The sequence below is a fragment of the Hemibagrus wyckioides genome, linkage group LG12 (genome assembly GCF_019097595.1).
Source record: "Hemibagrus wyckioides isolate EC202008001 linkage group LG12, SWU_Hwy_1.0, whole genome shotgun sequence".
NCBI classification, from domain to species: Eukaryota; Metazoa; Chordata; class Actinopteri; order Siluriformes; family Bagridae; genus Hemibagrus; species Hemibagrus wyckioides.
The window spans coordinates 4383468-4396090 of NC_080721.1; the positions used below are offsets into that span (position 1 = coordinate 4383468).

The 12623-nt window shown below is 38.4% G+C and overlaps 1 protein-coding gene across 1 annotated transcript in view; it reads left to right on the forward strand.

Moving 5' to 3' along the window:
- Positions 1-11996, forward strand: part of oprd1a (opioid receptor, delta 1a) — a 29281-nt gene extending 17285 nt beyond the window's left edge. The window contains exons 2-3 of the mRNA XM_058404418.1: positions 5990-6345; positions 6458-11996. Coding sequence (XP_058260401.1) covers positions 5990-6345; positions 6458-6987 — 886 coding nt within the window. The 3' untranslated portion in view covers positions 6988-11996. The remainder of the gene's footprint in view (positions 1-5989; positions 6346-6457) is intronic.
- The last annotated feature ends 627 nt before the right edge of the window (positions 11997-12623 follow it).

Sequence of the window (12623 nt, forward strand, 5' to 3'; positions counted from 1 at the left end):
AATCATAGAAGATATATTTGTTTTTCTGCCTGTAATTTACTATTACAGTATTATCAAGGTGACACACAGCAGCTCAGGGACACTGCTGTCAGTCTCTGCCCTGACTCAGTGATTTTGTTTGTTTATTTGTTTTCCTGTTAACCCTGTTGCAGTATCACTTGTAAATGGATCTTGAAAATTTTTTGAGAGGTAGAAGGAAAGCAGAGAACCAGCAGGGAACCCCATACAGACATGCAGAAATTACTCAAAACCTCGCACAAGAGGAGAACCAAAGCTTGGATTCGAATCCTGGATCCTGCAGGCTTTCAGATTTGACAAACAGACAAAGCACACTGATCTGCAATCATTTTTGTGTTGACGTGCAAATAATGTCTTGCATGCAGCTTGTTTGCTAATTACTGAAGATGTTGGCAAAATGCCTTTTTTAATCGTGTGCTCTTTTCAGTCATCACCGAGTACAGTGTGTGAACTCTCGTTTAACTGGGAACACACAATTGACTGCTGTCAGTAGTGGAATATTAAGAAACTGCATGAAGAGTAAAGAAAAGCAACCTTGCATAGATGTCGTAGCTAATTAGCAAATAAGCCACAGCTGACATGCACGCGGGTGTCACGGCTGGTTAGATGTTTGTGTGCTATTTGGGTAGCCACTAAACTACAGTCTTTGTTCTTGTTTTTGATTTTTGGACTCCCTCACTGTGTCATTTGGCAGAATGTTCATGCATCCTGTTTCTGGCAAATGTTATATACACTGGGGGTCTGAGACCACACTGAAATTCTAGAAATAAACAAAAAGTTTAAGAATTCTGAAAAAAAACAAAGGATATGTGCCAAAGCACTTGGTCAGCTTTTCACTGTGCACCATCCAAGTACATGTTGTTTTTAACAATAACAATGACACAAAGGCAGAGTAACCTGTGGCATTACCATGGCAGTTCCCAAAGGCGGCTGGTCTACATTTCCCATCAACCCCAGCTTTTCATTGAATCACTTGCACCTGTGCCTCATTTTCACCCTGATTCGTGCCATTATACACTGTATGTTCCTGTGTTTCAGTGTCTATATGCCAAATATTTGTTGTTGTTGTTGCCTTGAGAACCATAGTCTGCTTGCTGTGCCTTGTGTTTTCTGTTCATTTCCATGGTTCCTGAGTTTTAGATGCTGTTTTGTATTTCATACATTAAAAATGCCTCGGCTCAAAGAATTCTTCACAGCGGTATTATGGGGGAAAATACTACAATTCTTTCTAAAAGGCAATGCAAGAGGAATCACTCGCAGGGTGGAGGTGGGAATCAAATCCCAACCATGGAGGTGTGAGGTACACATGCTAACAGTACACAGCACACCTTGGGTTAGCTTCGCTTGGCTTTTCACTGATGCAAACAAGTTCGGTTCGGTTCGTTTGTATGTCAAAAATGCGGGTGTGGAGGGCATTCGTATGCCGAGGTTCCACTGTAATAGAAAATGATTGCTTATGTTTAACTGTTATTACACAATGCCTTATTGTAAATAAAATGCACTTGGCAAAATACTATTTGCTTTGTGTTCCACAGAGAAAGTTAATTAATGAGTGAAGGAGTGAGGAGCCAGGTCCATGAGCTGCTGGGCAGATAATCCCCTCAGCAGTTGGCAAATGCTTGTCAGAAGAACTCTTTTCTTAACATTCTCGTAGAGTAACTAGAGGTGGAAAAAAACGCTCAAGATGTTGTGACAGAAGGCATCCTTGACATTTTGCGCTGCTATTTCCTGGAACTACATATTCGGCATCTCCAGGATTGATTGCTAGTCTCATTTAGCACTGGGTAGATTGATGAGTTTGAACTGTAGATCTGACCTACAGATGGGCTGAGGTTAGGGTAGTCAATAAAACAATCTGTAACAGTGGACAGTGGAGTTATCACACCCAAGCTTCCTGCTAGTGCACATAAATCAGATGTAATAAGGAAAACCGCTACACACTGTAACAAACGGATCGTTATTGTGGAGTAAATAACTCATGATAATTCAAGATAGTGTTTTGTTGAACGTCACAGCGAGTGAATCGTGTGGCTGGATGGACGCAATACAGAATGCATACTAGAATAGGTTTGTTTGTTTGCTCAGGATAAATATTCCGTCTAATGTATATCTACAAGGTCTTATCATGCTGCCATGTTTCACTTTGTATTCTACAGGTATCTAAAAGAAATCAAGTTAGATATTGAAATTCATATCACTGATACGTTAACAACCATAACATTTAATATGATATATTCATGATTAAAGCCAAGTAATGAAATGAATAAAAATGTTTAGGGTGAAAAATAAATTCTCCTCTTGTTGGTGATGACCTTCACAGTGTGCCATGGTGCATCTAATTCTTTTGTAAAACTCTCCTGATCTTTACAAAGCTCTTGACCTGTGGTCCACTCAGCAGTGAGATCCTGCACATGCTTTATAAACTCTGTGTGGACGTGATGACAGGAGAATGATAGTTACTTCTAGACATGGGTTTGAACATGATTGGTTCATTCTGAGCAAAGGTCACATGCACCATTATAAAAGGGTGTACATACTTATTTAACCAAAAAACGTTCTTGCTAAATCGCATTAGAAGTGGAAAAAGATCTTTAATCTTAGTTTCATGATTATTTGATTTTATTAGATTTTTTTTTTACGTCCTGAAATTACGATTTCAACAAGGGTGTGTAGAATTTTATATCCATTACATGGATGTACATACCAGGCTGCTACATTTCACTCTGCCTACTTAATCATATTATTATTATATTCTTATCTTATCTAATTTCTAATTTTCATTACAGTCAAAAATGGCATCACGCTCAGGTAAAGGGTCTCAGAGCAACTCTGTATGAAGGATTAAATACCAGGCAGTAAATTATAACCATAAAGTTTGACTGCTGCTTCACTTTATATTTATCAACAGTGTATTATGAACAAACAGAAATGCACAAGAATTAAAAACACAATCATAGTCATGTTGAATTCTAGCTATATGTTTATTAACTCTACTACTACTAGTATTGCTACAACTAATCTGACTACTTCTATTACTACTACTACTATTTCTATTCTGACTACTTGTACTGCTGCATACTAGGAGTATATCATAACCATAAAGTTAAACCATAAATTCATCAGCAGTGTATTATGAGCCAAAAGAAGTGCACAGGAAGTCAAAACACAATCATACCCATGGGTAATATGTTTACTACTTCTACTACTACTACTACAACAACTACTAGTATTACTACAACTAATCTGACTACTTCCACTATTACTCCTTCTGCCACTAGTATTACAACAACAGCAACTACTACAACTATTGCTCCAACTAATCGAACTATACAGCAACATCAACTACTATTACTACTCCTAGTGGTAATTCTACTACTACTACTACTACTAATAATAATAATAATTAGTATATATAGTATTAATACCACTACTTAATAATACCACTACATTAATAACTACTACTACTTACTACTAACAACAACAACTATAATAATAATAATAATAACAATAATAATAATAATAATAATAATAATAATAATAATAATAATAATAATAATAATAGGCTGATATTAGAATGAAATAAAAAAAAAAGAGTAATAGTCCATGTTTAATAAGTTACAGTCTCAGTAATAACAGGTTTAATGTCACTTCCACTGAGGACATCCAGTTGCAGCTGCTCCATCATTACTAATGGGTTTGATCAGGATTTATCCTGTTTAAGTTATGACATTTAATTATTCTCTGCCCAAGCACAAACCCCACTGCACCCAACTACATCCTGCAAAATGATGATGATGATGATTATGATGACAAGAAAAAGGCTTCACAGAAAACTTGCTCAATTATATACCAGTTTACACCACATCATTGCAGAAACCCTTTCACTCATCTGAGTCTACAAATCCTGCATTATTAGAATGATGGAAGCTGTGGAAAGGCATTTATAATGGTGTTGCTCTGGTGCACATCGCCTTCACTGTGTTTTTCTTGAGGAAAAAAAAAAAAAAGTGGGCGATCCTTTAGAACGATTAAATGGCAATTATAATGACAGCTGGTACAAAACCTTTCACTTTATATTCACATATGCTCCATATTCTGTAATATCATGATTATAGTTTTCTGTAAATAAATCCGTGAAGCTCCTCCGAGTTTCTCATCAGAAAGCGTTCACCTTAGAACACTTTATTCCAGACACCACTGTAATTAGCTAAACAGCATGAATAGGCTCCAGCTAAAAACCATGACAGACTATGCTTTCAAAAAACAAATGCATCTTGATTTAACATTTCCAGGTACACAACCAGACACTCCTCCCATCTCAACCATACAGTATTTGCCTGAAGGTTGGATGATGTAGGATCAGTGTACTTCTGGGTATCATGCTTGTCCCATATCTGCATTGTGATGCATTTTCACAGAAATCTAAGAGCGTAACGGTGAATTAATAGGACACAAAGTGAAACAGAGAAGCTTTTAGGTGCACTGAGACCTTTTCAGGGTCTAATTTTCAATATCAGACTGTTGTCAGGGCTGAAAAACTCACTTAGAAGGAGAAGGACAAAGTGATGTTCCTGGAAATGAGATTCATTGGCATCCTACAAAATAATGGACAAAATGTTATGATAAAATATATATTAATTCAATTCAATTTATTTGTATAGCACTTTTAACATTGGACATTGTCTCAAAGCAGCTTTACAGAAGTATAGAAGCAGAAAATCCCTATTTTATTCCTAATGAGAAGCCTATGGCGACGGTGGCAAGGAAAAACTCCCTGTGATGATATGAGGAAGAAACTTTGAGAGGAACCAGGCTCAGAAGGGAACCCATCCTCATTTGGGTGACACTGTCTGTCTCCTGGTCACAGCCTGTCTACACAGATCCATCCACAGCGTCAGTGAGCACCACTAAGCGACAAGACTCTGACCAGGGGTAGAGCCAATGGTCACCAGATAGATAGATGGATGGATGGATGGATGGATGGATGGATGGATGGATAGATAGATAGATAGATAGATAGATAGATAGATAGATAGATAGATAGATAGATAGATAGATAGATAGATAGATAGATAGATAGATAGATAGATAGATAGATTTTAAGGCAACCGAGTGGCTCAGTTTTCCTTTATAGTAATTGCTTGCTTCAATGTTCCATGTTTTGCTTCCAGTCATACCAGCATTGTTGGTTTACTGGTGAATCCATTACAAAAATGAACGACTGAAATCAAAGCCACTGAATTATTGACACCTACTTTTAAAAATGCAATGTCTTGAAGAAATGCCTCCAAGGGACTGAAGGGAGAGTTTGTGTGAAGGAATAAATGTAAAATCTGGGATGAAGAAACAACTACTTCAGGACAGAATAAAATGCGAAACACTGAGTTACGTGTGAGGAGTAAAACTTTAATAAAACAGAATAATGAGAAAAGGGGAAACAGCACTGACAATTTTTCACTCACTCACACTGTCTTTCTGTAATTGATGGTTCAATTGAGCTGCTAGGAAGAAAGCCGGAAGAGTGAATTTAAAGCACGCAACATCAGTTATGTTAATGGCTGCATCTTGCCTTGCTCTTTCTTCTGGTTTGATAAAAAATAATCCACCAGATAATAAATCCTTTCACCAACACATTCACCTCTTTTTAAGTTCATCCTAGTAAACAGTAAATATATTCAGATTAAAACCTAACGTGGGTGTGGCCTAAACATCGGCTCCGTCAGTTCCTCAGCTTCATCGCCATTTACCAGCGTAAAAAATAACCTCATTAGGAGTCCAAGCATGCAGTGCTGGAACATTATTGTTCCTATAATTACTATTGTATCCAGCTTATTTGCTGTAAATAATATTTCAGATCAATCCTTCTTCTTACAGAGCATTTTTCTTGGATTGCATGATATTTCCTGAAAGACATATATATATATACATTCAATTTTAACAATATAATTCTCCATGTATTTGTTTTATGCAGATATACCAAGATGAAAACTGCCACAAACATCTACATTTTCAACTTGGCTTTAGCTGATGCCTTGGCCACCAGCACACTTCCCTTCCAGAGTGCTAAATACCTAATGAACACCTGGCCTTTTGGCGAGCCCCTGTGCAAGCTCGTCATCGCCATTGACTACTACAACATGTTCACCAGCATCTTCACGCTGACCATGATGAGTGTTGATCGTTACATCGCTGTGTGCCACCCGGTCAGGGCACTCGAGTTCCGCACTCCCATCAAGGCTAAGTTTATCAACGTGTGTGTTTGGATTCTCTCATCTGCCATTGGAGTGCCCATAATGATCATGGCAGTTACCAAGGTGACAGATCAAGGTGAATGACAATGTCCTCTTTCAAATAATTTCTGTTTGGTAAATTGTTTTAGAACTATTGTGATATACACTGATATTATTCCGAGCTGAATTTTACAAATATTTCCTAACAGGAAAAACAGTCTGCACTCTGAAGTTTCCTGATCCTGACTGGTACTGGGACACAGTGACAAAAATCTGTGTTTTCATCTTTGCCTTTGTGGTGCCAGTCCTCGTCATCACAATCTGCTATGGCTTGATGATCCTTCGCTTGCGCAGTGTCCGGCTTCTCTCTGGTTCCAAGGAGAAGGACAGGAACATGCGCCGCATCACTCGCATGGTGTTAGTGGTGGTGGCAGCTTTTATCATCTGCTGGACCCCCATTCACATCTTCATTATTGTCAAAACCCTGGTGGAGATCGATCAGAGGAATCCCTTTGTCATCGCCAGCTGGCACCTGTGCATCGCCCTGGGTTACACCAACAGCAGTCTCAACCCCATTCTTTATGCATTCCTAGATGAGAATTTCAAGAGGTGCTTCAGGGAGTTCTGCCTACCATTCCGTACCAGGATGGAACAGAACAGCATTTCCAGAGCCAGGAATGCCAACCGGGAGCCAGCATCAGTTTGTGCTCCATCCCAGGCAGGAAGGACGCCGGTATGACTAGGCCTGGAACGGATCCCTTCAGGATCCCGCTCACGAGTCCAGCAAGACCTGCAGTCTGAGGTTACTCAGATTACCACCACTGAATTTTAGTATTGACGGGAGGATTGCCATTTAATACACTCTGTATACTAGATAATAAGATTCATATACCAGAGTGAAACCAAACTCTAACTAACTATTTATTGCCACAGGCATGAATTAAAATACTCACTGTATCCTCACAGGCAGCGAATGCATGTCAGAAGATATGAGGTCAATGGCTTTGATCAGTTATAGACCATCGGTGGATTGACTGTGCCATAAAATACAGATCAAGTGAATTTTTATTTTACTTTATTTTTATTTATTTATGTTTTGCTGCCTCCCAGAATGGACTTCATCCTGAGGCTGACACCCAAATCAACATCTTGCACCATTTACTGAAAACTGAACAAATCTGAATGAGACAAAGAATTTTATTTTCAGAAGAAACCCAACACACGCTGAATGTGAAGAAGGTTGCCTCACTAAGAATGCTGTGTCAGACCAAAAAACTGAAAAAAAATTCACTCTAAAATAAAACCCTTGAGATGAAGAAATGATGTCACTGTTTCCTTGGATGCCAAAGGAATAGTCTGTGATATGAACAGAGACAACATGTGTCAATGCAACCTGTCATCATATCCTTTTTGTACTGACCCCAACACATCAATGCCTTGCATTAGCACTCATTAACACTGAAGAAAACCTGAAGATATCATATTATTGTAATTTTTCAGTGTTTTCTCATAGCCATCACCTTGACCTTGTACAGCTCTACAGACTTTGTTACAACACTGACTGAATCAGTATAATATCATGAATATTTCTATTCAGAAGGTAAAAACGATCAAGAAATAAGGCATCGAGCAGAGTCACATGGTTGCATTAGATCATTAGTGTTTTCCACTAAGGGCTGGTGTGGCTGCAGGTATTTTTTGTTTCAAGCAAACAGGAGCTAATCCTGATTCTACCTTTTCATTCAGCTGATCTTGAGCTATACAGTAGGCCAGAAAATGTATGTCAAAGAAGTAGCATGTCCAAATTCTTAATATTTATTAAACAGTCGGTGAAAATTACCTGGCTTCTGCAGTTTGGAAGCAATGGACATTGTGCTATCCCGTAAGGCACCAGGACTGGCGCTGAGGAGCTGAGTGTAAGTGTATAGGTATTAAACATTGTTCCTTGTGGTACCTGAGTACATTTTTAACTTGTTGAAGGTTGAACAACAGTAAAAAATGTTATGACATCATAGACGAATGTAGGATGTCCAGATTGTATTGATATTACATACATTTACTGATCAGTTTGTACTGTTTCAATGGCTGAGCAGCAGGTAATGCTTGGTCTACAGAGGAAATGAAAACCTGCAGCCACACCAGCCTTTTTTTTTTTTGTGGATAGGACTTGAGACAACTAATCTAAATCTAAATGTAATTGTAAAGGAAAAGAAAAGTTTTAAATAAATTTGACAACGTGTATCATAATTGGAAGTGAAAACTGCAACGAATATTAAAAAAAAAAAAGATATCAGCTTAATCTTTTTAAGGATTCCTAGCAATTATTTGATATTTAAATAAGGAGGTTTGCTGGGAATGCCTCATTATTGGCTTGAACAAATTACATAAGCAAAATGAAACCTGCACAGGAGTGTAGACAGTAACATACCAGTAGTGTATTTAAGTAGTGCTTACACAGAAATAAAAGAACTTCTGTTGTATATAGTATACAGCATATTGTATATTACATTTGTAAATATGTGCACATAGATGCTTAAAGAGTAACAATCATAGTGAGGTTGCTTTAGTGTTATACGCAGAGCAGTAGATACCAGGCTCTCTGTGCATCTGCAGAAATGTATGTAAAGTGCCTAAAAATCTGTGGTGAAAATGTCTCTTTTTGTTTGTTCTCATTTGCTTGAATGGATGTTAAATGCTTTTAGTTTTTTTTTTTTTTTTTTACTGGTCATTATTCCTGAAATAACATGTTTTGACATCACATGCTTTACTTTGGGTGGAATTTACTCTACCATAGCTCTCATCCATGTCCAGATACACAGACACTTACATTTTGCGGAAGCTTTTATCCAGAGCGATTTACAATAGTGCTTTTGAAGTCACCATCAGTGAATATGTCAATACTGGTTCATATACTGTGCTAAACAATGCCTTGCATGCCAGAATCTATGATGAGCAGCAGGGGTCATTCTCTTCCTGTTAGGTTGCTAACTTTCCATGATCTTATTCTAGTTATCAAAGATAGCTACAAACATGCAAACAACACATTCATATTTGACATATTGACATATTTCTCCTTCATGTTAAATGATATGATGCAGATAAAAACTGCTTAATTGTATACACAAATACTAAATCTCCCTCCTTTCGATTTTGCTGTAAGAAACCTCACAAGGTTATGTATGTAATCTGGTTCCCTGAGAAGGAAACAAGATGCTGTGTTATGGCTGACACTATTGGAACGCTTTCTCATTGTGGACATTGTGTCTGAAGCTCCGTGTGTAATCATGCCAAATATTCGGCTCAGGTAGGTCATGTGATAAAGTAGCGCACACAGCAAGACCATAATAGGGCATCTATGTCACATTACTCCTTCTTCAACTTGTCAGGTGCAGTCTCTCCTGCTCCACCAACTCGTGGGGTGGAGGGCAGAAGGCCTGCAGAAAGGCTGGGTGACCGACCTCTAGCAGAGCCATTTCCAGTATCAGAAACTCCTAAGAGGCTGACACCATTGGCATAAAGCGGGCTTAAAGAAGCCTCTCCAGGGTCAATCAGAGGTGTCAGGAGCAGAGACCTGGTCTGCAGGAAGCATCAGCCGCCTGGAACTGCACAGAAGGCGAGAGACCAGAGAATAGGCATGTGACTCACAGCAATGGTCGCCATGTATACCTCAATGTAGAGGATGATAGGCCCTCAAAGAGGCAAGTCTGCAAGAACTCTAGACCAAGAGGGTCCCAATCTAAGGGCAGGGGTGGAGAATCGTCCCCTGCTACAGAGAGAGGAGGCTTCTTCTGAAGGGAATCTCCATAGAGCACCATCCAGAAAGGAAAATAGAAAGCCACAGGGGACAAATCCTCAGCGGTAAACAAAGCCACTTCCGTCTGGCCACAAATTGCCATATGCATTCCACCACATATGGGTGCCTCAGCAGGGAGCCAGCTTCCTGATCATGGGCTCTGGGGAAATCTGGTCTCTACCTAGGGATAGATCTGAACCTGAACAGAGGGTGCAAACACAGACCGAGTTAATAATTGATGAAGGGGACCATGAAAGGTAGCCCCTGAGTTTCAGGAGAAAGTGTTTCAGCACTAGAAACATGGGGGCATATGTCGAAAGAGTCTTGCAATGATGTCATGCCCTAAGAGTGGGACCCAAGGTGAGAAACTGGGGTCTGTCCACATATGAAGGGTACCCTAGCCCTCAGGCGTTAGGATTTCCTACTGGTGCTCCGCTTCGTCACATGAGCTGATAAATCAGTGCGATTTCACACAGAGCTTCAGACACAACTTCCACAAAGAAATGTTCCTATAGCGTCAGCCATGATGCAGCGTCAAGTTACATTGAAAGGGAACTAATTTGGAATAATAGCTGCACCATTTGCTGATAAACTCTATAATAATTATGTAGTAAAGCATAGTACAACGACTGAAGACCTGCAGCGATAAAACTATGTGTGAACATAGTATATATAAACTGTAACTTGATCTTTAGACAGTCTAGCTAAATAGTTTCTAACTAGCTAACTAGTTTCTCTGTTTGTCTCAGTCCAGTTGTCCAGTTATTACACAGACTTGTGTGAGAGAAGGGAGATTTGAGGGTCTGTCTATAGCATGGCTGAACTGAGGGATGCAAATACAAACAAGGAATTCAGCACAGACCTGCATTTTATATACATTTTCATCACATTGTTTCAACAGTTATGTTTCATATATTCTACAGACATTCATATTTTCCCTATTTTAAAAAGAACAACAATATTGACCAGGACATTTTAATACGCTCTTTATTTGTAGTGACTTTGTTATGTCAAGTATAATGAGGAATTGTATTTTAACTGCAGGAGCAAAAAATGAATTAAGATTCTGCCATGCTGTGTTCACAGTAGCACAACCTCATATGATCACAAGCTGTGGATAAAGAGAAAACTGGGTTAAAATGAAAAGAAAAGAAAAGAAATCATTCTTTTTTTCTTTTTTTTTGACACTTGTGTATATACTTACTTTAAAATCGTATGAATTCACTGTTTAGAAGGTTACTGTTTTTCAATAGGTCTTTTCTTTGTTCCTTACTCCTATTTGCATTTGATTCTTTTTACTGCTTCAAAATAATTTTAATGCACAATCGTGGAACTTATATTCATGCCGCCTGAACATGACTTATGGTTTCAATATTGAACCCAATATTTTGTTGTAACTGTTGCTGTTATCCTCTGTTTACAGTTCTAAAACAGTCTTCTATGGCCATGGACCCCAAATCATAGCCAGGTGATTGATTGATTACTCGATTGTTTCAGAAATCACAAACCAGCATTATGAAACATTATATTTATTATTGAGTTCCAAATTCTAATGCAATTTTAATTCTAATCCTTTAAGATCGAGACTTAGGCCAGGCTTTAGTTTTTACATTATTATTTCTGTTAGGTTATTCTCATTCACAACCAAATTTGCTCAACAGAAATCTGAGCACTCAGATTAAACCCAACCAACTGATTGGGCCCCACTGTTGCTATAGCAACTAGCAACACAACTGAGCAAAATACTCAGCATTAGCTTAAGTGTCTTTGATAAACTAGAAATGCTCATGAATACTGAAACTGACTGAAACTGGGTATCTTAGAGGACATCTTGTACAGTCGTGTATAATTAATAATGTGTGCTAGCGTGTGTAAATATGTTTATAAATATTAATGAGAGTGCTTTTGAATTGAATTTTTACAGAGCAGATTGCAAACAAGTCACTTCAAAATAAAAAGGCACACTGTTTACCTTCAAAAAGCCATTTGTAAGAGTTATGTTTCTGTCTAACTACAATTCTTGTAAGCTAACCTCATTTTCCTACATAATACATTAAGGGTGCAGACCACACACTGAATTAAATGACATAAAGAGTGATTGTAGCACAGGGGAGAACTTTGCAGTAGCTAACCAGGCCCCTGAATGCACAGTTAAAGTGATTGTAGCTCACTATAGCTTGTGAGGCCATGCTTTTGCTCTATTTCTTGATCTAGATTTGGCTATAAGTTAATCAGAGGGAGATGTGTTTCTAGAGTGGACATCAGGTTAGCTTAGCAAAGGAAAGATATTATGATCTTAAAGTAGTTGTCTGTGAGGGATTGTCCAATTATAAGTGTATTAGAATGACTCTCCCTTCATGGTCAAAGGATAGCATGGATGGTAAGGTATGGGTTGAAGGCTTATTTGACTCAAGTGGATCATACCTGCAGGTCAGAAAGTGAAATGCAACCCAATTTTATCAAGAGATGACATTGTTTGGATAGCAAAAGAGGCTGATGAAGTGGAGTTGATCAGAATAGGATGTGGACATGACCACAGAATTACTTACTTGTGCATGTGTAACTGAATTACAGACATGAGA